The following is a 27,898-nucleotide window of genomic DNA, read 5'->3' on the forward strand; positions in this document are numbered from 1 at the left end:
TTGTTATGATGATTGTTTTGCGAGTCAAGAAGCAACATGTGGCATGTTAGACTGTTCAGCACCTAAAACTTGACATAAAGTTGTTACTATCAGAGTTGTGTAGAAAAAGAATCCTGACAAAATATAGAATGAAAAGCATTAATTTATTATGAATCCTTAGATTGATAGGAAATCAAGTCATTGTTGCTAGGTATTAATAACATTAATTATGATACGGCAAAGTATGAAAATTAAAAGAATACACCCAATGTTTGAAGAGATTTGTGTTTAAATGGTAGCCTTTCATGTTACTGTTGTTTTGTCACCAATTTCAACAATGGATTGCAAGCATTAGTGAGTGGTCTGCTTCTAAACTTAGAGATCTTGGTTATGTGCTCTTTTGGGTCATGAGCATGTTCCCACATATTGTCACCGTAGTGCAGTAACGGGTTTAGTCTTTCTAAATGTATTAGAGTAAACCAGTTATTGCATGAAGGTGACAAAGTATGACATTGATACCAGTTAGCCCCAGTTACAATCAAGTTAGAATGAATATATTTGATGTTAACTCACTAGCGCAGATCTTTAACTCAGTGTTGTGACTGTACTGTACCAGTATAGGCTGCTGTGAAGTTTTGTAAAGTTTTTATGTGCCATCCTATAATTCTGCTCAGGGCTTCGAAATTTTAAACGTACATATCAATGTTACTAAATCTATCTAAGTAAATTGGCTTATTTAATACTACAGGTATGATACCAGGTCATCCAGTAGACTGTCTTGTTGTTTTACCTATGTAATTAAATCAGCCTCTGGTTTTAAACTGAGACATTGCTGATAATTGATGAGATCTCCTCATTTCTCCTCCCATCATTAAATCTGTGAGATCTAGTTGCCATTATAAATGACTTACCGTAACAAACAGACTAGGGAGGCTTGCTTGCATGCCAGTGTTGCCTCACCTGAGTCTGCTTGATTGAATTTAACCCATACCCGTGCTGCTTTTGTGACTCCGTAAAAATGGTATTGCATGGCATGATGCATATATTTTGATGTGACATCATTTGCGTTATACAAAGCATTAATACGCGCTAAACGTTATACTTTAGGTGCATCAATGAAAAATGGTTCTTTCTTTTTCACTTCAAATGGTCTTAATATTTGGTATGTGATAACTTACGTAAATTTTATTCATGTAAGTTCATTACTGAATTTATTGAACTTGTTGCATAAAATAATATTATTCTCACCAGAGGCTCGCATAATATTTTATTTAACTAGCTCTATAAATTCAGAATTAAACTTACACTCATTCAATATACTCTATAGTTATATTCAACATCATTTTTAGCCACTGTTTATCCCTGCATGATGGTAAGCATTCAAATAACTGGATCTATGCATCTCTTAGCTCCAGGTGAGGTGGTTTTGACCCCTTGGTGTTGCTTTAAGTTTGTAACACTCTGGTTAGCCAAAATCATCTTTCCTGTTTCAGCACCATATGACCTGTGTTGGTGCACTGTAAAAACAAATAACTAATTACTTATGGACAAGTTTCATACCAAACATTGAAAACCTTTACACCAGACAGCATGATAAAGTTTATGAATCTTTTTAAATTGTTTTCTTTTATGGCTATATTTATATTGCTATAATAATATATAGGTTAATATTCAAGGACTGCCTTCAGTTAACCTTGTGTTGTATCAAAATATCTAAATGTACTTTTGGGTCTAACCTTGAATATTAGATACAGATTTGAATTCTTGATAAGTTTGTGTAAGTTTCAATCATATCAGTTTAAAAACTAAAAAAAACAATGAAAGAAAATTGAAATGCACATAAATTTATGCAACTTTTCAAAAGCCTGGCTAATAAAACAGATCTTTTGCATTCATAACTTGAACAACCAGTTTTATGATTGGTCAATTAAAAATAAATGATAAATTTGTTCTATTTTTAGATTTGTTTAGTCTCAATTTTCAAAATTCTTCTCAAATTAAAATTTCGGTCTTTATCTAAGATCATTCTAACTTCAACATGAATATTTTGTACAAGATAAAAACCTAGATAAAACTTCTAAAAATATGTCTGAAGGAATTTCAGAAAGTATAATTTATAGTTAAAGCTGATTAGTTAAATTTTGTTCTAGTTATAGCTGAGTTTAGGATCAGTCGCGGCAATTATCAGGTTGATATGTTATCATCGTAGGCTGCTTCCCTACAGGAAACTAGTGCCGAGATAAGATGCCAATTTTATAATGGTGAAAGATTGCTTTCAGGTTTCACATTGGCATGAATGTCGAGAAATGAGAAACTTCTGTATAAATTGAAGTTAAAATTTGACAATGCCAGTCTAGCTATAGCATTAGACTGTGTAATAATATTTCCATAATTATGTTTGATTTTTTGCAATTTTTAAAGTTTTCCAGTAGAAAAGGTTTCAGTAACATCATGCTCAATTTAAATAATATAGTATAAGTTTGGCTCATAATAGATCTATTAGTTGAAAACTAAGCTTTTTGTAATGAGAGTATTGACTCTTGAACCATTAGAAATAATTATGGCTAATGCCCCGGTCACATATTCACGGATAATGCCACGGAAGAGCTACGGTCTAATCGTTCACGGATTACTACGGAATAGTGAAATTCCGTAGTCCGCTACGGTTCCAGTACGGACACACAACGGTATGAGTACGGAGTCCAACGGATTTACCACCAAAAGCCCCTGGAGAGACACGGATTGTTATGGACCAACACGGTTTGATACGGAGCAACACGAATCAGGACGGACGCACTACGGATATGCTACGGTATAAACATGGGTTAGTACGAATAAGTACGGTCTGATACGGAGAAGAACGTATTGAAACGGAGAAGAACGAATTGCCACGGATCTATACGGACCTAATACATCCTTCCACAACCTCTTCCTTGCTCATTTTCAAAATGCCTCAAAAGAAAAGAACATCTAGAAAACGAATTGCAGCGTTCAATGATTTTGGCGGAGAGGATTCAGCCTAATCGTGTCCGAACCCCGAGCCACATCAGGTCTAATTAAAGTGAATTTCTTGAAGGACGCTGGATCCTCAACAAGTTCGGCCATGAGAGCCTCATACTAAACATGAAGCGGTCTTTGTAAAAGCCCATCTCTAGTCCTCCATCTCGTCTGTTTTCTCTTACCTGATTAGATATGGACTAGTAATCATTAATGAAAAATGTTGATCAATACTGCTTCTCTTTTAATTTTAAGATTTGCTGTTCATCTTACAATTACATTAATTATCGTGATGTTTATGTTTTAAAAATATGTAAAAAGCTTGTTAATTAATCTTATTATCACTCAAGGGCCAGTCTCCGAGGCTTATGAGACACTTTGTTTTATGTGCATATTTACTCCATTTTCACGATCTAATGTTTCTATTTCTTATGAATTGTAGTACGATATTAATATAAATTTACTTCTATGCATGTCATCAAGCAGCTCGACCACTGCCTCCGCATTCTGAGCCATTTCAAGTTGCAGTCAGTAAATGGCAATTATCATTTATTAAATGTCCCTGCAAATATATATGTCTGTTTTTAACAAGAAGGTAGTATTTATAGCCTTGAAAAAGTACATGATAGTTAATTTATCCGTACTAAACAGTGGTGGGTTGTACCATTCCGTACCGTTTTGTATTGCAATAAATTGCAATAAACCGTATAAGACCGTGCTAATCCTTGCCTCTCCGTAGTACAGCGTATTACGATCGTGGCTTTCCGTGCCAATGCCGTATTAATCCGTATTAAAACCGTAGCTTATACGTAGGGTAACCGTACAAATACGTAGTTCTCCGTACCAAACCGTGGAAATCCTTGACAAGTTGGTGGACTAGGAATCAGTACAGACTATTACTGTTTTCGTACGGACCAGTATGTATCAGTACGGATTAATACGGACTAGTAGGGATTACGCTACGGTTGATTTTTCCGTAGCAAATTTTTGTGCATGTTTAAAAATTGCCAAGGATCGCTACGGATATACAAGGACTACTACGATTGGTTACGGTTACAATACGGAGAGCTACTGACCAGAAATAATCCGTGGCTCTTCCGTGGGCGTATTCCGTGAATATGTGATTGGGGTATTAGGCAATATTTTTCAAGGCTGTCCTGAGGTAGATTTCACAGAATTTAGCTTACATTAATTAATGTTAAATAACATTCATGGCTATGCTAATGTTTGTTATTTGTTCTACATATGGAAATGGAGCCTTATGGTTCATTGTCTAGGGTAGCCTGTTTAAATCCATGTCTAATTAAAGTGACATTATGCTCTTTTGAGTTGAATTAGTAATTAGTAATATATTTTAGGATAAATTATAAAAAACTATGTTAGTTATACAAAGACTGCCCTACTGTTTTCTGAACAATATTAATTTATAGAAATATGTCCAAGGGTCACATGGATTATTTATTATTTTTGCATAATAAACTATAGACTTGAACACAATGATGGCAAAGTGTAAAGTTATTTTGCCTTTATCCTGTGCACTTACCATTTACAATTGGGTGGCCATAATGTCACTTTACAAACTCTAAGTAGAAGAAGTAAATACCTTTCTTCACAGTTTCTCTAAATTTCTGTTATTTCTGTTTCAGAATTTCTTGATACGGAAAGGCTTTAAGACAAATCTAAAGCGAGCAAAGTCGGCCAACAAGCTGGACAGAAAGAACCGCAGTGCTACACCAACGCCAGAAATCCAGTAAGTTTATGTTTCACTGCAGAATGTTGAATGTTGTGAAATGCACAAAAAGCACGTATTGCACATGTTTCCGTAATAGTTTAAAACCGTAGCTTATACGTAGGGTAACCGTACAAATACGTTCTCCGTACCAGTAAAACCGTGGAAATCCTTGACAAGTTGGTGGACTACGAATCAGTACAGACTATTACTGTTTTCGTACGGACCAGTATGTATCAGTACGGATTAATACGGACTAGTAGGGATTACGCTACGGTTGATTTTTCCGTAGCAAATTTTTGTGCATGTTTAAAAATTGCCAAGGATCGCTACGGATATACAAGGACTACTACGATTGGTTACGGTTACAATACGGAGAGCTACTGACCAGAAATAATCCGTGGCTCTTCCGTGGGCGTATTCCGTGAATATGTGATTGGGGTATTAGGCAATATTTTTCAAGGCTGTCCTGAGGTAGATTTCACAGAATTTAGCTTACATTAATTAATGTTAAATAACATTCATGGCTATGCTAATGTTTGTTATTTGTTCTACATATGGAAATGGAGCCTTATGGTTCATTGTCTAGGGTAGCCTGTTTAAATCCATGTCTAATTAAAGTGACATTATGCTCTTTTGAGTTGAATTAGTAATTAGTAATATATTTTAGGATAAATTATAAAAAACTATGTTAGTTATACAAAGACTGCCCTACTGTTTTCTGAACAATATTAATTTATAGAAATATGTCCAAGGGTCACATGGATTATTTATTATTTTTGCATAATAAACTATAGACTTGAACACAATGATGGCAAAGTGTAAAGTTATTTTGCCTTTTTCCTGTGCAATTACCATTTACAATTGGGTGGCCATGATGTCACTTTAAAAACGTGAGTCTAAGTAGCAAGAAGTAAATATCTTTCTTCACTGTTTCTCTAAGTTTCTGTTTTTTTCTGTTTCAGAATTTCTTGATACGGAAAGGCTTCAAGACGAATCTAAAGCGAGCAAAGTCGGCGAACAAGCTGGACAGAAAGAACCGCAGTGCTACACCAACGCCAGATCCAGAGTAAGTTTATGTTTCACTGCAGAATGTTGAATGTTGTGAAATGCACAAAAGCACGTGTGTGCACATGTTGTAATAGTTTTTTATGACCGCAGTGGTGTTACCACAGTAAAGATATGCTGGTAAAACGCTGTAAATTGATTTACCAGTAAAAAACAGATATTATGACACCAGCCACACAGTTAGTAAAGAAATTATATCCCAGAATTTTTATACAAAACATGAACCAAACAGATATATGGAGGAAAGTTGTACAATTTAATCTTCAGAAGATTGTCTTTACATTTTCTTTCAAACACAATTTAAATGAGCCATCTGGTTTCTTTGGGAGGTGTTTTACACTGGAAGCTGTTTCCTTTGTATTGTTACTATATCATGTATATATAACATAGAATACTGGTGAAGATGTTGAAACAAATTTTATGAATAAAGTTTTCATGACACCAAGGAAAAACTGGACAAACCTAATAGCTGGATCTCTTCTTCAACATGAAAAGTTCATGCAAACTTAAGTCACAGGTGGCCTGATGCTTAATTTGACAGTCTCACAAGTCTTAAGGGCTAGTAAGTTTGAGCCCTGGATAAGGGTCTCAACTATGTTTATATAGTCATTCAAGTCATTTATGATACTATAAATAGATAACATTAGTACTATAATTTATAGTCTTAGTCACTACACCAGAATGATTGGAACAAGCTCTGTGGATGTAAATATTCAGATTTCACCATCATTAGTCTTAGTTAATGATTTCATTAAAAGGAAAAGTGATATAGTTTCCTTAAATGACATGTTTTCTTTATACTTCTAATGTGTTTATAATACATGTCCGACTGTACAATATATTTGACCTACAGTGTACTTCATAAATTATATCATAGTATAGATGTAATACATTATATTATATATAGGAGGACTAAAGTCCTACATGTGTATTTTCTTTCCTGACACAAAAAGAAATACTGAGGCATGTCATGTTTGAAAGAATAAAAAAAAAATACCATCTTCATTTCTCTCAATGAAAGTACATGATTGTATGTTATAAAGTACATTCTGGAATATAAATATGTTTTTTTTTGACCAATGCGAAAACAGAAATATGGCGGTGTTTTAAATTTTATTTCTTGTGGGGGTCTCTTTCCTGTTGGAAAAAGGAGTAATAAAACTTAGCACTGAATTTTAGTTGATGTTTAAATTTTAACAGATTTCAATGTTATGATGTTTGATCTAATCTTTATAAAAGATTGACCAAACTGTTTGACAAAGTAGAGGTCAAACCTCCCCAGGTTATAATATCCCACTGACCCTATTATCTTAATGTAATCTTACTGGGTTAATTGACTTTTAAAACTTATGTCCACTTAGTTAATTGGATATAACAACTTTAACATGACCAGAACATGACCAGTGTTATGTATTGTAGTGCATTATACTTTAAAACAGCCATAAGAAAAGTTGCATAAATTTATTTACAGATTTTTTTTCTTCTTCGCAGATTTTTAATTAAAACTTCCTCCTTAATTTGTGAAATGGATTTGTCCAGCTTTTAATTTCGAATAGTGTTTTTGCATTTTAGGGATTTTATTATATCAAAATGTATAAAATGAGGTACCTGCAGCTTTAAAGAGCCTGATATTGCACATATGTGCAGGTTTTCTTGACTCTGTAATAAGTGGCATAGGCTAATCTCTTTTGGTTTGTGCAGGTTTAAATAGTAATTTTTATAACATTTAAATAATTTTTTTTTGTCTCAAAATTGAATTATGTTGCAAAATAATTACATAAAACTGCAGTAATTAATTCAGAAGTAAGACATCTAATACAGGCTTAATGAATTCATTAAAGGTAGAATATCACACAAAAAAACCCTGAAAATTTCAGAAGTTTTATTACTCATTATGTAGTCAGATTTTCTTATGTTTCAAGTTTCTTTTTTATTCATGTTTCTTTTTTATCAATGGTAGTCATTTTGATGAATAAACTTCCTTTTCAATTGTAACTATCTAATCAGATTCCCCCCATACATTCAGATAAATGAACCTGTCCTAGTTTGACATATCTAATCTAGGGTTAATCCACTCTATTGGCAGGGTGTAATTTATTTGATTGAATTCAGTACGGATGCAGTTATATGTAGCAGTGTGTTAAGTCAGTATTTACATTTTTGAAAAGGATTTTATATGTATCATTGTATGGATAACAAAAAATACAAGATGGTAGGAGTTAAATTTTCATTTTCTTAATCGCCAACTTTTTAAAGAGTTACTTTGAAGAAGGAAAACTCTTTATAAAATAAGTTTTTTTTTTACATATAATTCAAACGTGAAGTTCTAAAGGAGGAAAAGAAAAGGGACATATCTTTTAAGTGTCTTTTATAAGTTTAGATAAAGATGTGGGTGGATGGGTGCTATAGAAAGTGAAAATGACTTTAAAAGGTTTTAAAATGTAATTTATAATGTAATTTATCTGTCATGATAAAGAATGTATATGTATGTATATGTATGTCGAATGTACAGTAAAAGCTGTGAATTTGGCCGACTTTACTTATCTAAATGGGGAAATAGTTTGCGGTGAACATGACAGGTTTATGAGTATATTCTCTAATGAAGTTTGGCAATGTTTATTGTTCTCTGTGACCTGCCCTGTTTGTATATACTTGGTGATATAAAAATTGTGTTTTATAAAGCCCTGATTTACATGTTTATAGAGATCATGTATGATGTTCAAATAGGGTATATTCTGTATAATATATAGGTTTTGTTTAAATTATTTTTTATAAATTTTTTATAACATATCGTCAATTTTCCCAACAAATTGTGCATTGGGGCTTTTTATTATATAGACAATGGTGGGCAGAGACTGACATCTATGTTATAATTCAGTTTGTAAAATAGGTCGGTCTTGCAGACTCATTGTCTATGGTTATTGCTGCATTTTGCATTTCATTAATAAATTATAATAATTAATTTCCCTAAAAAAATATAAAATTCAAAGAGACAATGTATTGCATGTGATATTGAATCACAGTTTTCAGAAAGAGGCAAATTATAGTAATATCAGTGAAATAAAATTGTTTATAGAAGGGGTACAGAAACTTGTTTAAGGGCATTATAAATAAATTTATCATCATCTGCACGCACTAATAAAAACCGCCTCCGTGGGCGAGGGGTCAGAGTTAATGACTTCTAATCCAGTTACCTCTCTGGCGTGGGTTCATTCCCCGGGAGATGCTTTGGTAGTTTAGCGCGAAGGAAGGTAGTCTAGTACTGGTGTAACTCTCCAGGAACGATGGTTAGGAAACTACCCGCCTATATGACTGAAATACTGTTGGAAAAGGGCGTAAAATAAAACAAACAAACAAACAAAGCTTTGGTAGTTTAGCGCGGAGGAAGGTAGTCTAGTACACAGACGCTTGGGGTTTGGAGCTCAAAACGCCTTTAAAATCCAAATAAAATGCATATTTGTCAATCCCAGGACATGTACTGATCATATATATCAAAAAATCTTAATATATGCCGTTTTGAAAAAAAATCATATTTCAACAACTATAATAATACACATTATTATAGTTGTTGAAATATGATTTTTTTTCAAAACGGCATATATTAAGATTTTTTGATATATATGATCAGTACATGTCCTGGGATTGACAAATATGCATTTTATTTGGATTTTAAAGGCGTTTTGAGCTCCAAACCCCAAGCGTCTGTGGTCTAGTACTGGTGAAACTTTCCAGGAAAGATGGTTAGGAAACTACCCTAATGACTGAAATACTGTTGGGAAAAGGCGTAAAATGAAACAAACAACGCACTAATTATCACATGCTAACATGCAATTTTCATTACCTGATTTTTTAGAGAATGCAGAGAACATTGTGTACAAGCAAAATTTTTGCAAGATCGTTGGATAACGTCTAGGCTAATTTAAGTGAGACTGAGCTTTTTCTGGCATGGTTGTATAATTTTTGCTGTAGTTCTGCCGTGAAGGGCAAGTAATGTATAACTAAGGGTGTTTGTCGCTATTACTAGCTGAAATTTCAGGATCAAGGCAATAATAATCAAATTCAACAAACAAACAAACTTTTGTGTTACGCAGGAGGAGCAGTACTGGTAAAAAATGTAGGCAACACCCAACAAATATGTAAGGTAAAGAAAAAAATATTGCTAACATGATTTTTTAATTATCCTGCAGTTTAGAGAATGCAAGAAATGGTCGCTTTTTCAATAATATGTTATTTTAAATGACGCAATTTACATATTTTGTAATTTTGATAGTCTGTTTTGCTTTATAATGTTTTTTGAAACAGGTATCACATGCCATTTCAGTCAGGCAATAATTAATAACTTCAAAAATAAAATTTATCTGTGAATAGACCTGTATAAGTAGAACATAAAATTTCACATATTATAATTTTTATAAACCAGCTAGTTTTAACTGACAGATTTCCCTTTAACATCTGAAAAATACCATTACAGCACATTCTATGAATATGAATTCTTCTATGTTAGAAGATCAAAGGGTATCATTAAATGATAATTATTTAATGAAAATACCAAGTTCAATAAAATCGATAATCTTTAGCTGAGATTTTTAAACATCAAAAAGAAATTACAACATCAATGAAATATGATTATAATAATCAAAGAAAAATTTTTGAAAACAGTCAAAATTTCAATCATTAAGAACCAAATAAAAGATAGTTAAATAAACAAGTTTTGGAAAACAAGTCAAATATTTAAGAGGTCAGAAATGTAAATAAACAATAATGACTGAGCAAGATGTATCAACTATTGTTCAAAGTTATAAGTATGTAAAATAAGGAAAATATTGTCATAGCTGATGTCTCTAAGCATTAGTGAAAAGTTATTTGAGCCGCATCACGACAAAACCAACATAGTGCATTTGCGACCAGCATGGATCCAGACCAGCCTGCGCATCCGCGCAGTCTGATCAGGATCCATGCTGTTCGCTATCAGTTTCTCTACTTGTTATAGGGTCTGTAAGAGAACAGCATGGATCCTGATCAGACTGCGTGGTTTTGTCGTGACACGGCTCATTTGTAGTATGTTGCTGGATATCTCTTCTTTGAATACCTCATAATACATGTAGTTTCTAACCATGTGTCATTATAAGTCTTAAACCACATAATTACCAACCATGTTTTTTTTGTGTTTTTTTTCCAAACTTCAACATTTTGTGTGGCGGTTGCTGTCCTTGACGCCCCTGCCCCTGATAACAATTACTAGGTCTAGTTAATGGAAGATATTTGTAGGAATTACCACAAAAAATCCCAATGGTCACTTTCCTCAGGTTGCAAGATGTTGTTATCGGTTAACCTGCTTGGTTTATACAGAATTTATTTTTTGAGGTTTTAAAAGGAAAGTTTCACAATCAAAGCAAACCCATTCATTTACATGAGTTCTGATAATAGTGCCTTATAAGGGCAAAAAATAAGAAAATAAAAAATCATTTAGTTTTCCCATGAAAATACTTGTGGAACACTTAAGACATATACTATAACATTGTATGGATAAGAAGAACAGATGTCAGTGTAAAAGTTGTGTAAACCTCTTAAGACCTTTCTTGATTCATGACATTAATAGTTGGAATACTAGAAACATTTTTTGGTGTCAAATTTAGCTCCGGAAGCTATTGAGATGTTATTTTCCTGTCAACTTCACAATTTGTCCCATTTACACACAATCGGCCATAGAAAACTGTTTAGATTGTCCCCTTATACACTTGAAATGGCATCTGTCACTAAAGAAACATTTTAAATGTAATTTATTCTATCATTTCCGCTTAATTTAATTGCAGGTGGTCAATTTGTTAGTGTTGGTGGGACTGAAATCGTGATTTAAGAATGGTCATTAAGAATTCTTTACTTTTAAAAGCATGTCCATTATATTTTGATTGCTTTCAGATATTTTAATTCTTTATGCTCCATTACAAACAGAATTGGACACACAAAAAACTACCTTCACAAACATAATAATTCATTCTATAATCAAGGTTGTTTACATTTATAAATTAATGTAAAAAAAAATTTGCAAAATTTTAAACTGGAAGGCTCTTTTTTTAAACAGTTTTCTATCCTGATTGCTTTTATCGTCAGTTTGATCTTCAGCAAAGTTTTAAAATTTAATTTTGTTGTTCTTGTTAATTTATTCTAAGTTCCTTTAAAGTGAATTGGTCTACAATGGAAGGTGTGTAATACTATAAATAATTAGTTTTATTTAGTATCAGCCATAACACCAAACCAGGAAAGAATTGTATAAATATTATGGATGTTGGTAAGTGTGTGATACATGATCAGATATTACAAGTTATATATCTATATAGCAGATGGAAGAAAATATTATTATCCATTATGTAAATGTTCATACTTAATCGCTCAGAACTTCATCAACATTTTTTTTTTTTTTTTCAAAAAATATTTCATAAGAATATCCAGATAATACGTTGTTATTGTTTTTATCAAAATTTGAAATACTTATGGAAAATGTGCCCTTTGCAGACCAATCCACTTTAAGGTATTTCTCAACAACATAAGAAAAAGATGAATGATTTGACATAATCATGAATTAGAAGAACTTGTGTCTTATGCTTGGCAGACCCGATGATTTGCCAAATGGTTCAATTGAAATTGCTTATAATGTAGAGAGCAGTTGAATAAATTGGCAAATTGTTTAAGTCTGTTCTTGTACTCTAACATACCAGACTGTACAAGTCTTCCTCCAGCATGTTACTTGTTCTGTATGGTCTTCGTTGCCAATTAGTTCTTCCATGTGGTTAATGTCAGCAGGTTATTCTTCATTAGCCGAAGGCTTCAAAAACTCCATTTTATCAATCAACTTCCTGTATTTAGTGAATTATTATGATGGACTTCATCTTCATGGTCAATCCTTTTACAAACATCACAATTTCCAGATGTTATATTATTTATGCAATGGTAATTAAAACAGCCACAGGGTTTGTGATCTTTTGTGGGAAATGAGCTTCTATTTTGTTGTGGCCATCTGATTATAGGACTCTAATTGATTCTGGACTTTTTCGTCATTTCTCATAGTTATAACAAAAAATGCACTCTTTTTTCAGCATTCAGAGAGGTAAATGTAATTGGTTAGGAATATAAAATTTAGATAAATGTTTCTAGTAAACTGTATCCATTTGATGATTTGGAAAAAATTACGGATGGAGAATAATACAATTAACCAAATTAAAGTCATTATTGAAAAGGAACTGAAAACCCAGACATAAGATGTGAATGACCTAATTGATTTGATTGTAAAGTAATATCTTACACCCCAGTGTGGCTTTGAAGTATACAGTTACTGGAATATTTACTTTAGTTAGGCATGTGATGTGACATTTATAACCTAGCCTGTCACTACTAATGTGAGAAACTTCCATCCTTTGAACCAGTGTAATTTCTTTCTTTCATCGGTTTATCTCGAAAATAGACATTTACCATTTCAAAACTAAACAAAATCTTATTACAATTGCCTTCATTGGTTTTAAGAATTATGGCTTATGACGTGTTTGGCTTTCTTTAGGGATTCTGTTTTTCTATATTTTATGAAACTTCTTTGATTAACCAATTAGAAATAATGACATGTCCATTCAACTAAAATGAGGAAAAACATTTTTAACCCATCCCGTGCTAAATATCTTATATTGACTAATGTCCATCTTTCAATTTTGCCAAAACTACTGAATAATTTTTGGGGGGAAAATTTCAAAGAAATACTGAATAGCAAGGAATGCAGAATATGACCAGACAGCATGGACGTGCCGGTTGATCTTGATATCTGGACTGGTAACATGGGTAGATTCTGTGACCGCAATCTGGCAGACGCTTAGATATTTAGCTCACCATTCCAGAATTAAGTGAATATTTTGTTAGAGACTGACATTTGGGACTCGGGTCCAAGACCCATTGGTGCAGAATGGAAAGTTAACTGTCACCTTCTTATATGGCACCCAACTATAATGCTAACCTAATTATAACACTCGTATATAGGCTTTTGCTTCCAAAAATGATCTTGTAAAATAATGCAGTTTGCTCCATATGGCTAATGGGTTACCTATATTGGTTGAGACATAAGAATTGCAGTCACCCTTTATCCCTACATGATTATAAGAGAGGACTAATGAGTTGGAATAACTGGAGTCTATTCATCTCTTAACTCCTACAGGTGAGGTGGTTTTGACCCCTGACTGGTGTTGCACACTGAAGGTTAGCCAATCATCTTTCTCCTGTATCTGAGCACCTCAGACCTATTCAGTGTTGGTGTGATGTAAAATCAAACAGGAAACAATGCGATTTGAGGCCATTATATTATTGGACCTTAACTAGGTTGTCAGTGTATTAACTTGACCTTGGCACCAGTGTTTGATGATTGGTTTGACAACAAAATGCTTTGTAACCCTTCATTCTTCATTACTGTTAGAAAAGTTTTTAGGTTCATGTTGTCCTTACAAAAATACTTGGTTGAGGAACACCAAGGATAATTTTAATTTTAATTCTTAATAAATGGGTGCATAACATTTATTTTCTGAAATTATTTTTTTTTAACATAAATCACAGGCAAGTTAATAATTATTGTCCAGGCTATATCATTTGAAAATCTTGGGTTACATTAGGTATAGCAGTATAAAGACAGATTAATTACTTTTTAGATCATTAACCAGCAAATTTGATATACCTGTGAAATGATGGATTTTTGTAATAAATCAAGTGAAATGAAAGAGATTTACCCCAAATTTACAATGTCATTCTGACATGTACAAATTGTATACATGACCTAAAGGCGGCCATATTGATTTGTAAAATGATATAATTCAGTACCATATATTGTTCTAAACTAGATGCATTATAATATTATACTTTATTAGGATATAACTGCTAACAAACCTACAGAATTTCATAAATGAACTTGTCCAGCTTCCAATTTTGGAAGTGTCCATTATTAATTTTGAGGATATGAAGATGAAAATTTGAAGTTCAAGGTCAGCTTACAGTATGGAACCTGGTCAACTTGTACGGATTTGCAGGCTGGCCTGACTGACAAAATACTGGTCGCAAAGCCATTATCACTTTTGGTTCAAGCACGGCAAGTGTTTGGTAACATACGAAAAAGAAAAAATCATCACTTAAGTTTTTTTGTTGTTGTTGTTGTTTTAATCACAGAAATACAACAGCACCTTACTGTCAGACAAACATCTGAACTCTTCACAGCATGTTTGTATACCCTAGGGGCAAGGGAGGTGACTCCATCATTCTACATTATGGAAGCCTGTTTCCTCTCAAAGCCTTAATGTATACAAAATTTAACATAAAACAGAGAGCATGTCATTGGAAAAAGCTTCAAGGTCATTTTTTTTATTCAAATTTTCACTGAAACATTTCCTAGAAATGCAAAATGTTTTATTTCAACTACATGCACTTCAAAACTGTCATTTTAGATTATCATAATATTTTGAGGAGGAAAAAACTTGCAGTTATATTTTGTGTTGATATAGGTTTTGAACTTCCTAACTGGCACTACATTAACCAATCACTTTGACTATATTATAATGAAATATTTGTTCCTTAAACTTAAAGGTTTATGTGCTGAGATAATTGTGTACTTATTAAATTATAATAATGATACTAAATTGGTTTTTTAAGACCTTTATATTCTAATAATTAGAGCAAAATAAAATCACTCGCAATTTCTTCAAAAGTAGTATTTTATTTAATGATAATAATGATACTAAAAAATTTTTTTTTAGACTTTTATATCCTCAGAGCAATAAAAATAACTTGCATTATATTGTAGCATGATATTTTCTGGAATTCAGTGTTTCCGCTTTGAAAATAAAAGCAGTTTCTGAGTCATTTAATATAAGACTGTCTCTAACCATACAACCAGTGGAGGCCAAGATCAGTCAGCACAAACTGTTACCCACCATCTGCTCATTATCTGCACTCAATTTCCCTAAAATTGAAGAGTGTTTTGTCCAGATTGAAATATTGGGCAATTTCATTTAAGATACAATGTATTAAGCAACTGCTAAGGGTTTAAACATGAACAAATTTAGTTTGACTACAAAGAACTTATGGATGGCGATTTTTGAAGTTTGCAAGATAATTAATTTATACTTTTTAGTTGTTACAAAACAAATGTCTTCTTTGGGGAAAATAGACTCAAAAAACAATTCAATACACTTTATGCATTTACATTCCAGTCCTACTGGAATAGCGACTATGTCAGTATGTCATGCTATGTTACTGTACTAATTAGGCGGAGTAACTTAGATACTTAAGCATGTATAATCTGGCTAAAGAAAAAGATTTGTGAACAATAACTTGTATGGTAGTACTTTTAATGTGATGGATATTTAGTTTTGACGTTAACAATTTCAAAGAATTGCTAACTTTGTAAAATATAGTGAGGAAAAAATTTGATTTTGATTTACTTCAATGGCACAAAACTGTAAAGTGATGGACCTTGTTTGTTCTTTGGCAATTTTATGCCAACTAGAATGATAACAGTAAAAAGTGTTTTTGACAATGGCCTCCCTAAAACATTCAACATATTCATTGATTATATGTGAATATTTCTCATTACCATATTTCTGATTATATTCAAGTTTCTTACTTTGTTTTACACTGTACCATTACTAAAACATACTTATGGTTTATGGACGAATGCTTTCCCTCCTTTAGTTTGCTGTTTATGTTCTATTTTTAGGCACTTGTTTGACCTTGAACTTTTGTTTTGTTCTGTTTCCATGGTTATGGTTGCATTGCTATAGTTTCCGTCTTTTTTATTTTCTTTAATTTTAGCAGCACGTTTGTTGGCACATTGAAAAGGACTATGAGTTTGGGTCGTCTTTCTAGAAAACGCACACGCTCAAAATCGTCAGAAATTGTCAGTCACAAAATAAACAGTCAAGACCAGGGACACTTGTAAGTAGCTAGAAATTCTACATGTGCTTAGTTTATAGAATATTGCATGACATTAAAGCTAATTCTAGATTTACTTTTGTTTTGCTGTGTATGATTAATAAAAACACATATTTTCTTGGCCTTGATACTTTTGGGAAACTGTTTTCAGGTACATGATAAAATCGGCCATGTATTTCAGGATTTGATCATTGAAAAACTAAATTTTTGAAATCCATCACTTCTCACTGTAATGTACTGACACCAGTATAATAAAGTGTGACTTCATAATTACCAAAAATGTACTGTATACTATACAATACCAGTTATTTCATTCATTAAAATGAAAAATTGCTTGACATTTTACATTATGTATTCCCAGGATCTGGTTTCCTTTGTTCATAAGCAGAGAAATATGACAGTTTTTATATACAAACATAGTGCTAAAAAGGTTATTTTATCCCTACTCCGTGCAATGTAAAGGTTGTGTAAGTTTGAACTTGCCCTTGCTTTAATTTGAATAATGGAATTGTGTAATATAAGACAAATCAGTCTATCAAAATGCTGAGATGACTTAGCAGTCAAAAGTAAACATTCTGATCAGATTGCTGGGCCTTGAAGTCACATTATCTGGATCATCCCCCTGTTTAAAAAGAAAATATATTCCCCCTATCTTTTTAGCTCACCTGAGCATGTTCAGGGTGAGCTTTTAGGATTGATGATTGTCCGTTGTCCGTCGGCCGTCGTCCATTCACATTTAGTTGTTAACACTCTAGCAGTCGCATTTTTGCCTCAATCATCATCAAATTTGGTCAGGATGCTTATCTAGTTGATAGCTCGGATGAGTTGAAACATGGGTCATCTCGGATGAAAAACTAGGTCATCAGAGCTAAAAATAGAAAAACCTTGTTAACACTCTAGCAGTCACATTTTTGTCTCGATCATCATCAAACATGGTCAGGATGCTTGTCTAGGTGATAGCTTGGATGAGTTTGAACATGGGTCATCTCGGATGAAAAACTAGGTCACTGGAGCTAAAAATAGAAAAACCTTGTTAACACTCTAGCTGTCACATTTTTGCATCAATCATCATCAAACTTGGTCAAGATGCTTGTCTAGGTGATAGCTCAGATGAGTTTGAAACCTTGGTCATCTCGGATGAAAAACTAGGTCACTGGAGCTAAAAATAGAAAAACCTAATTAACACTCTAGCTGTCACATTTTTGCCTAAATCATCATCAAACTTGGTCAGGATGCTTGTCTAGGTGTCATCTCGGATGAGTTCGAACATAGGTCATCTCGGATGAAAAACTAGGTCACTGGAGCTAAAAATAGAAAAACCTTATTAACACTCTAGCTGTCACATTTTTGCCTAAATCATCATCAAACTTGGTCAGGATGCTTGTCTAGGTGTCATCTCGGATGAGTTCGAACATAGGTCATCTTGGATGAAAAACTAGGTCACCGGAGCTAAAAATAGAAAAACCTTGTTAACACTCTAGCGGTCACATTTTTGCCTCAATCATCATCAAACTCGGTCAGGATGCTTGTCTAGGTGATAGCTTGGATAAGTTCAAACATGGGTCATCTCGGATGAAAAACTAGGTCACTGGAGCTAAAAATAGAAAAATCTTGTTAACACTCTAGCAGTCACATTTTTGACACAAGTGTCATCAAACTTGATCAGAATGCTTGTCTAGGTACTTGCTCAGATGAGTTCGAACATGGGTCATCTCGGATGAAAAACTAGGTCACAGGAGCTAAAAATAGAAACATCTTGTTAACACTTTAGTGGCTATTGTTTTGATCAAAATATCCTTGAAATTAATCTGAGAGTTTATTTTGATGATTCTAGGTTAAGTACAAATATTGGTCACCTGGAGTCAAAAACTAGGTCACACCGCCGAAATATGGAAAAACCTTGTGAACACTTTGGTGGCCACCTTTTTGACTCAGTTGTAATCAAATTTGGTCAGGATGCTTGTCTAGGTAATTGCTTTGATGAGTTTGAAATCGCATGTGAAACTAGGTCACCGGACCTAAAAATAGAAAAATCTTGTTAACACTATAGTTGCTACTGTTTTGATCCAAGTATCCTGGAAATTGGTCTGAAAGTTTGTTTTGATGATTTCTAGGTCAAGTTTGAATATGGGTCACCTGGTTAAAAAACTAGGTCACACTGCTCAAATATGGATAATTCTTGTTAACACTGTAGTGGTCACATTTTTGACTCACCTGTCATGAAACATGGTCAGAATGCTTGTCTAGGTAATTGTTCGGATGAGTTTGATGGGTCAGGTGAGCGATCTAGGGCCATCATGGCCCTCTTGTTATAAAAAATATTTCCCACCCCTCCAAGAAAAATGTAGGTATGTGCAGCAAAAATTGCTGGAAATTTTACCTACAAGGAAAACAGCAATGTTAAATTCCTGTTCCTGCAGTTACAGGAACTGTTCCCCTAAAACAGAACGAGATGAACATGCAGTATAGCTACAATGTAGTGTCTTCCCATGTTCATACTCTTGTTATAGATTTTGACTCATGATAGATTGAGTGAAAGTGCCATGATTAAGAGAGAGGCCATCAATAAGAGTCTGCCAGTGAATTTCTGACACACAGAACATGCTATAATCAAATTGAAGCAATGTTATGGAATGTTATTGGACACCATTGAAATGTTAGCTATGTCAGACTGTGACTCTTGCAATGCTGTTACAGGTATTGATCTCCTGTGAGTCATTTATTGCAAAAAAAAACACAAAATGATGAAAACCAGTCAGAAATGGAGGAAAAAGGTCATAGGTCAAGGTTTTCTAAGGTTATCTAGAATATCTGTATGGAATCCTTATATTTGTTGTTAACATACTGATATTGTATTCATTTAATAGCCAAGATATTAAACAGAAGCTATCCAGCTAGCTTGATATAAGTAAAATGGTGGTTCTTATATCAAGGTGGTCTCTTGCGGCTTGAAAAAATGCTTGGAAGGACACCTGTGTGCCTTTACCAGCATGACTGTAGGGAATACCCCTACCCCTTACTCACTCTTCAATAAATGATACAAATGAAAAATAAGAAAAATTAGATGCTCTGTTCTCATTATTCAGATGGTTCATTATAAACTTTTTTTTCAATTTTCATTGTATGTAGTCATATTCCACATCACTTTTAAAACATTTTTTTCCGTTATTTTCATGTATACCATTTCTATTTCTACATTCTTGTGTATTAATCACTTATTCCTGTTTGTATTCATATAATAAAGTATAAGTCATGTTTCATTCTTCTGTATGATATCACAATTCATATTTATCATAACCATTTTGCTATTTTCTGTTACCTTCAGACCCTGTTCATGTGTGACCCCCACCCCAGCTTCCAGAAATACATGGTATGAACATGCACGCTTTCTATCTATTATGCAACAGTCATTTGTTACCCTCGGCCAAACCTCTCCCTTGGGTATATTGGTGAGGCTTTGACTTTTGGAATGTCAAACCCTAGAAAAAGATCCCCAACATTTTCCTGCTAATTTTATACCATTGCACTGACCCAATAGTGCAGTAACAGACAGGGGGCAAAGTTTCCCTCTATCTTCACTACACGAGGGGTTGAAAGGCTGTGGGTAACAATTGACTGGTGCTCATTGCTGATTTAAGTTATAGTTATGTTACCAAGCAGTCTACAGTGACCTCAATACTTTTCAAATGGTAAGTATGATGAGAAATTACCAACCTGATACTTGAAGAAAACTGGTACAATACTGATACAAAACCTTACAACGCATCATTCATCAACATTGTAGTGACCATTTCCTTGCCCTTCATTCCATCCTTCACATATCGTTTGTTATATGTACATGTTTTCAGCTTTAGAGCTTTTATAACAGTAAACAAAGAACATTTTCATTCATGAAAAGTTGCACAATTTAGTTTTGAATAGCAGACATAGAAAATTGCATGATTTTGTTTAAATTGTAGGCATAAAACATTTTCATCTATGGACATTGCACAATTTCATTTAAGGCAGCAAGTAAAGACCATTTTCATTCATGGAAATTCATTGTTTTGCACAATTGTGTGCATGTTTTCCAGACACATCAAAGGGCAAAATACAGATTAGTGAACTAGTACAATGTAAAAAAAAGATTGAGTTAAAAGACCTCTCAGACAGACTAATTGATTTGCTATAATTGATATTCCATTATATTATAGTCTAGGGTATGGAGAACTAAATGTTTTTAGCACGTATTCTATAAATGTTTTATCACATGATGCCACTTGTTCTCAATATACTATAACTATTATGTATTTCCTTTTATGTTACACAAGTTTGATATAAAAATATGTGAGCTATCCCGGGTAATATAGACATCAACTGAGTCAGTTTGAGAATGGCACGTAATTGCAATTTTGATGTTTTTATAATTATGCTTTTTTGACTTTTTAATTTTCATTTACGTTGATAAAAAAAAAGTTACCCTTTTGTTGTCTTTGGAGATGTTTTTAAAAACTTGCAAAAGGGTTTTAAATTTTTAATTTAATTTTCCCAGAAATTGTTTAAAATGGGTTAGCCCGCTGCAGTACCATAAAATCACCCGTACAGAAAGCAGGGCCCTCTGGAAAAGTCTGTACAATTTACTATTGAAAAAAACATTAAAAAATATCTTGAAATTTTTCCTTTAAATTTGGTCAAAATTTTTTTTGTCCAGATTGAAAGATGGGCATGATTTTGTTTAGTAAAAATTTTTTTTAAATGAAATTTTAGTCCTTTCCGTTATTATTATTAGTCCCGTTTTAAAATCTAAAAAGGTTTTCTTTAATTTTTTAGTGTTGGGGGTTTGTTTACTACAAATATAGCATTCCCGTTTTTAAAAAACCTGGGGAAATTTTAGAAAAAAGGGTGGTCTTTGTAAAAAATTTTGTCTTTTTAAAAGGGAAGTCAGAAATTTTAACAAAAAATTGTTCCAATATTCAGAATAAGAATTGTGGCTTTTATGTTTTGACACCATTATTAGGTATTATGGGGTATTTTAAGAACAGATGCACAGGTTTAACTGTATCATGAAAAGTTATCTTGTTGCAGATTTTAATGATTTTTAAGGAGCAGATTAAGCTGTCACATCTGTTCTACTGTTTAATTGATTGGTTATAATTGGAGCCTGTATTATCCATGCAGATTTCAATAATGTTCTGTGTACCAGTCTAAAACTACTGCTGGAAATCAGAGAACCTGTATTCTTGCATTGCAAAATGTTAGACAAGCTTAATAATGTGTAATTGAAGAAGCGTTGTTCCAGATAATGCAAATGTTGCTAGTGATATTTTGCTTGTGGCTGCAGATTTTTTTGTTCGGGTTGGTATTAAAATTGTTAATTAATACCTGAGGACTACAGAGGTAACTGCTAGATATTTGGGTGGGTGTGGTGATATTAAGAATTTGAAATTCTGTCTTCCTAATATCCTACAGTAATTTCTTAAAAGTAATGAAAAGTGCAAGAATGCAAGAAGACAAATTTTCAGACATTGAATCAAATAAATAAATAAAAAAAAAACTTGTGCAGGTATTTTAGAATCATTCCAAGAAGAATTCCATGTGTGAGGAAATTGTAAACTCATATTTTGTATGTATCTGGGAGCTTGAAATCTCGTCTAATCCTTTAATCCTTAAAATTGTACCGAACTGACAAAATTATATAAATTTCATGCAGTTCATTACTATGTAGATATTTGTGTTAATGGGTCAGGAATCGGCTGGCTGACAATAATGAGGTAGATGTAGTAAAGTTATTTTGGCACGGGTTCATCACCATAACTTCAAGTAAGACTGAGGCTGTTCATGATAAGACTGGTAGCTTTTGTTATTAACGAGCTTGGAGTTTGTCCAAAATGTTTGAACAATTTTTAAAGTGTGTTTTCAGTTGCTTATTTTTGGCTTTTCATCATTTTACAGTTATAAAAACACAGGAGTCAGCCGTGAAAGAATATTAGAAAATATGAAAGTATTGTTGCAGCCTGCCAACGGCTTAAATATACATATTATAATTATAAAATGTAACTATATATTAGAACTGCCTGATCAAACTTGACCTGTATAAGACTTGTGCTTTGTTCATTTCTTAGACTAAATGAATAAAACCTTACGTAAAACTTACGAATTACATGTAAAACTATGATAATCTTAGCATAATTTGAACCCCATCATGACAAAACCAACATAATGGGTTTGCGACCAGCATGGATCTAGACCAGCCTGCGCATCCGCGCAGTCTAATCAGGATCCATGCTGTTCGCTTACAAACCCTATAACAAGTAGAGAAACTGATAGCGAACAGCATGGATCCTGATTAGACTGGGCGGATGCGCAGGCTGGTCTGGATCCATGCTGGTCGCAAACCCACCATGTTGGTTTTGTCGTGACGCGGCTCATTTATAGTAAAGGGTTTTGAATAATGATCAAGACTATTTTGTATAGCCTATCAGATGCTATATATTTTCAGATACTTAAGTATTTTACAGAAAAAATTTATGTGAAAATTAATTATGTATAATTAAAGAATATACTAGAGGGGAAAAAAGTAATTAAGAATTTAAGTATGCTGTTCAACAGGAAGATAATTTTAAAAGTCATTAATAAATACAGTGATACATTGTTCTCATTGTCATGGATTACTAATATAAAATTCAATCAAAATCTCTTTCAAATATTTTTCATATTTCATTAAGATAAGGTTTATTTTATTGGACAGTTTGAATGGCAATTTCAGATCTTTATTAGAAACTTACTGTGTATAGTTAATGTATTAGAGTGAGGGAACAATGCCTTTGTATAAAGCATGTAGTGAAAAAATATCTAAAGTGAAGTCAAATTAAAAGATGTCATAAAAACTGTTGAATTTACAAAAATACAAGAATTCATCAAATTTGATGAAGTTGTTATCAAGTGATGCAATTTATTCATATTTCAAGTGTTTGCATTGTTCATGAAAAGATCAAAGTCAAAAGTTTAATTGAAAATAGCAGGAAACTTAAAATAGCATTTGAAAAGTTCCAGTAGGTGCATTTATACAAATTATTGCAGGTCATTTAGTTCGTTTGTATGGTTTAAACACATTTAAACACTATTCCAACAGATTGTTAAATCTTATAAACAGTATGGCAGTCTTAGAGTTGCAGAGAACTCTGCTGTATTCCACAAATAAATAACAACTTCTCCTCTAAACCCTTAGCCTGCTGTTGGCAACTGAATCTACCCATGTGACCAGTGCAGATTTAAGATCAGGTGGCATTTTTGTTTTGTCTTATTCTGGTCTGCAAATTGTTATCTATTAAGTCAGTACAAATTTGTCTCCTTAAACTGATAAATGGTTTTGGTCAGATTTGAAAGATGGACTGGTCCATTTTAAGACATTTAGTGTGTTAAAGATAAAAGACAGCACATAAGAGATATTATGATCAATTATATTATTATTGTGGAAATTATTTCACCAGTACTCTCAGAACTCAAACTTGCTAACTTCCAGTGCATGTGGTCATATTATTTGAGCCGCGTCACGACAAAACCAACATAATGGGTTTGCGACCAGGATGGATCCAGACCAGCCTGCGCATCCGCGCAGTCTGATCAGGATCCATGCTGTTCGCTATCAGTTTCTCTACTTGTAATAGAGTTGGTAAGCGAACAGCATGGATCCTGATCAGACTGCGCGGATGCACAGGCCGGTCTGGATCCATGCTGGTCGCAAACCCATTATGACACGGTTCATTTCTTCCACCGGCTGTAATGACATCGTTTCTAAAAGAAGGTGTTTCCAAGCAGTTTTTGATGATGAAGACTTAAATGTTTTAATTGTAATACCAAAAGAGGTTTAGTTACTTATTAGCATGCTCAGTGGTTTGAATTTATGGTCATAACGGTTAGTTAACATGTGTTCTTATGATTTGGTTTGCAAGGAAAGTATTTTTAAGAATTGATTCAGGGAGATTTTCTTATCTTTCCACTAGGGATGGCAACGAATACCAAAATCAATACTCGAGTACTCGGTCATTTTTCCGATCGAGTACTCGGTTACTCGGATGATTGCCAGTGATCTTCAAAGTTTATCACACAATATCAACACCGTCCGCATGCTACTTTCGTTTTCTATTTAAATTCATAGAACTCTGTAGATAGTAAATAGGACTGCACGGGAGACAAATTAATTATAATTAAATCAACAACATAATATTTTACAACGTTTTAATTAATGCAATATCAATTTTTAAACATGTATTGCAGTCCATATATCTTTTTTTCTTCTTGAAAAAATATAGACTGATCGGCGGCAACAAAAGTTTAACCTGGTCTAAATACTAGTTACCTTTATTCTTACATTCATGATAGCAATCGGCCCTTTGTTGTTTTCATAACAGTTACTTCGGCTACAAACTGTTACACAATTAAAGGTAATTAAATATCATAAGAGGCTGGATGACATAAGCGACACAGGTGCGCGTTTCAAACTGTTGATCGCCTCGTTAAATTTATGATATCATTTTCGCACCTCTGCAAGGATGTTTTGATTGCATTTAACGAGTATTTATGAAGATACATGCACATTTCCGAATTTCTGAACTAATTGGATATACCAATCTTTCTAATTCTCAAAACAAATAGAAAATATATATTTTTCCGAGTAATCGAATATCAATTTTGTTAACCGATATTCGGACGTTCGATCGAGTACTCGGTTAACCGGTTACTCGTTGCCATCCCTACTTTCCACCTTTCAGACCACTCAGCCAGATCTGTATCTAAATTAAGCTTGTTGTCTGTGGTTATATTGTTGTGTTGTTGTTTTTTCCCCATTTTTATTCCTCATTCTATTTTTATTCCTCATTAGAGGATGTGAGAAACTTTATTCAGATTTAATGATGCTAGACATTTCCTCTAAATTAATGAACTGTGGCAGGAGTTAAATTGGCATAATGTAAGTTGGGCTACAACGTGTGCCAACGTCATTGCAGTCTACTGGATTCTGTGGCGTGTGCTATCAGATATTCAGGTTTAAAGTTATCAAGATGTTAAAATCCCTGACAGTTTCGATGGACATTATTTCAGGTAGGATCAGAAAATTTTATTATTGAATAACAGAGTGAAATAGGTTAAGCTGACATAAATTAGCTTGTATGCCATGTGACTTGTGTCCACTCCCGGTTTTGGTTTGGTGCCTTCTGGGTGCCCTAATCGGGTGTGTCGGGGGGCTGCATCCTGTGAACGTTGCCTTTGCCTTGTTGATCTTTATTCTTGTTTTTTAAGTGCAGACCAAGATGTGCCAGCTTGTCTGTGCTATCTGATTATGGTCTGCACTGTTTGCTTTTTAACAGTACATTTATTGAAATTTTCCCTAAACAACATGGTTTTGTCCAATTAATGAAAGATGGGCAAGTCTATTAAATTTAAGATGAGCTAATATTGCCTGATAACTGCCTTCCTAGAACAAACAGGTGTCTTATTTAAAGTTGCAGTTCTAACCATGAAGTCGGTCATTGCCGGAATTATAGCACAGTGGCAACTCCAATAACACTGTCCTTTTCTCATTTCAAATCCTCTTGCGACAGGTTACTAAAGCCACAATTATAAATACGAAATTTAAAAAAGAAAAGAAAAAAAAAGCCATTAATCACCATCTTATTATAGGTATAAGAGAGAACAATTAAACCTCAATGAAAATTCTTCAGCTTTTACTCAGAAGCCTAAATTTATAATTTATACCAATATTATTTTTTCTGCTTAATAAACATGTGTGAAAGGAAAGTAATAAATTTACAAGTTTAAAAATTAGCTATTATTCATTGTACCGCAGTACAGGTAATTACTAGGCATTAGTCAATGGTGAAAGAGTTTTTACCGACATGGAAAGTGTGTCAGCTTTTATGAGCGCAATTATTTATGTTCACCTTTTAAATGTTTATTTTTCCTCAGTCAATTTAAGCAAAATGAATGGAATTCCTCTCAGTGTTTCTGAATCACTTAATTGAATCGATAAATTGTTTAAATTGGCCATAAATCGATAATGGAACAGTATTTGCTTACTCACATAACAACTGTGTGAAAAGTAGAAAAATAACCAAAAACCTCTATAACTTATAGTAGCTATGTAAACAAGGTAGTCGGCTTTCCGTATTATTTACTTTAAATCAAGCAGGATTAAATAGTATTGGATGTGACATTTTGACAGAAAAGGGTCATTCACTAGAGCGTATGAAGATGGACGTAAAAGTGTCACTGCCTTAGCTAAACAGATGCTGGGAAGACACACACAACAAAAAAACAAACTGGCTACATTCTTTGTGAGAACAGCAAAATATAAATCAATATTGAAGCAGACAATTCTTTAACTCTGGACTGATTTTTAGTTATATTTTTTAACGTATGAACGGGCAGGAAATTTTCTTTTACATTCTCAGCATGGGAATCGGCAATTTGTCTCTTTATCAGAGATATTGGAATTTTCCCCTGATATAAGCATAGGCAGTGTGTGTGTATACAGGTTTGATTTGTCTGAACTGAAGGTGTTGACTTTAGATGCACACAAAATTTTTGATATTCTAAATTTACAAAGGAATGTTACAGTTCCTGCCAAACTGTGAGCAGTCCGTGTGAAAATCCATGGGAGTAAATTTAAGCAGCAAGGAAATGTGCTAGGATGTTATCTTAAGATAATTCTGCTTGATATTTGAATTATTGGAATATTTTGAGACAAAAGGAATAGCAGACGGATGTTCTATATATTTCATATATAAATCAATAGAAAAGCTATTTTTGGATTTTATTTTTAAGATAAAGGTAAGTTTCTTTCTTTCATTTTTTTGTTAGATCTTTATTTTATTCTGTTGTACGCATTTGTTCCGTGTCTTTGTTATATATAATACAGTAATAATTGTGTAGCTAAGGCCAGGAAAATTATGAAAAGTACAAAGGTTTCACCATTCAATGTGATCAATACATGAAATATCCTTTAATTAGTGGCTGTTGCATTTGATGAAAGAAATAATATCTTTAGTATTGATTTATTTGTGGGAATTTCTATACAACTCTCACCTATGTTATAACATGCGAACAGAGATATATTTGTAAGACTTCAGTCTCTCTGTAAAGATGCCTTAAACAGAACAATCTCCTTATATTAAAATGTATATTAGTTGGACTAATATA

At 33.2% G+C, this 27,898-nt stretch overlaps 1 protein-coding gene across 11 annotated transcripts in view; it reads left to right on the plus strand.

The window, feature by feature from the left end:
- Window positions 1–27,898, plus strand: part of LOC132732097 (disabled homolog 2-interacting protein-like) — a 170,020-nt gene that overhangs the window by 85,102 nt on the left and 57,020 nt on the right. For 6 of the 11 annotated variants that reach the window (XM_060718447.1, XM_060718442.1, XM_060718448.1 and 3 more), the window contains 3 exons: window positions 5,671–5,774; window positions 16,604–16,726; window positions 20,049–20,093. In XM_060718447.1, coding sequence (XP_060574430.1) covers window positions 5,671–5,774; window positions 16,604–16,726; window positions 20,049–20,093 — 272 coding nt within the window. Of the gene's footprint in view, window positions 1–5,670; window positions 5,775–7,970; window positions 7,986–16,603; window positions 16,727–20,048; window positions 20,094–27,898 lie in introns of those variants that run through there. The other 5 variants (XM_060718443.1, XM_060718452.1, XM_060718444.1 and 2 more) reach the window with 5 other exon arrangements.

This window comes from Ruditapes philippinarum, unplaced genomic scaffold (assembly GCF_026571515.1).
Source record: "Ruditapes philippinarum isolate M1 unplaced genomic scaffold, ASM2657151v2 ctg1436_1_1_1_1, whole genome shotgun sequence".
Taxonomy (NCBI): Eukaryota; Metazoa; Mollusca; class Bivalvia; order Venerida; family Veneridae; genus Ruditapes; species Ruditapes philippinarum.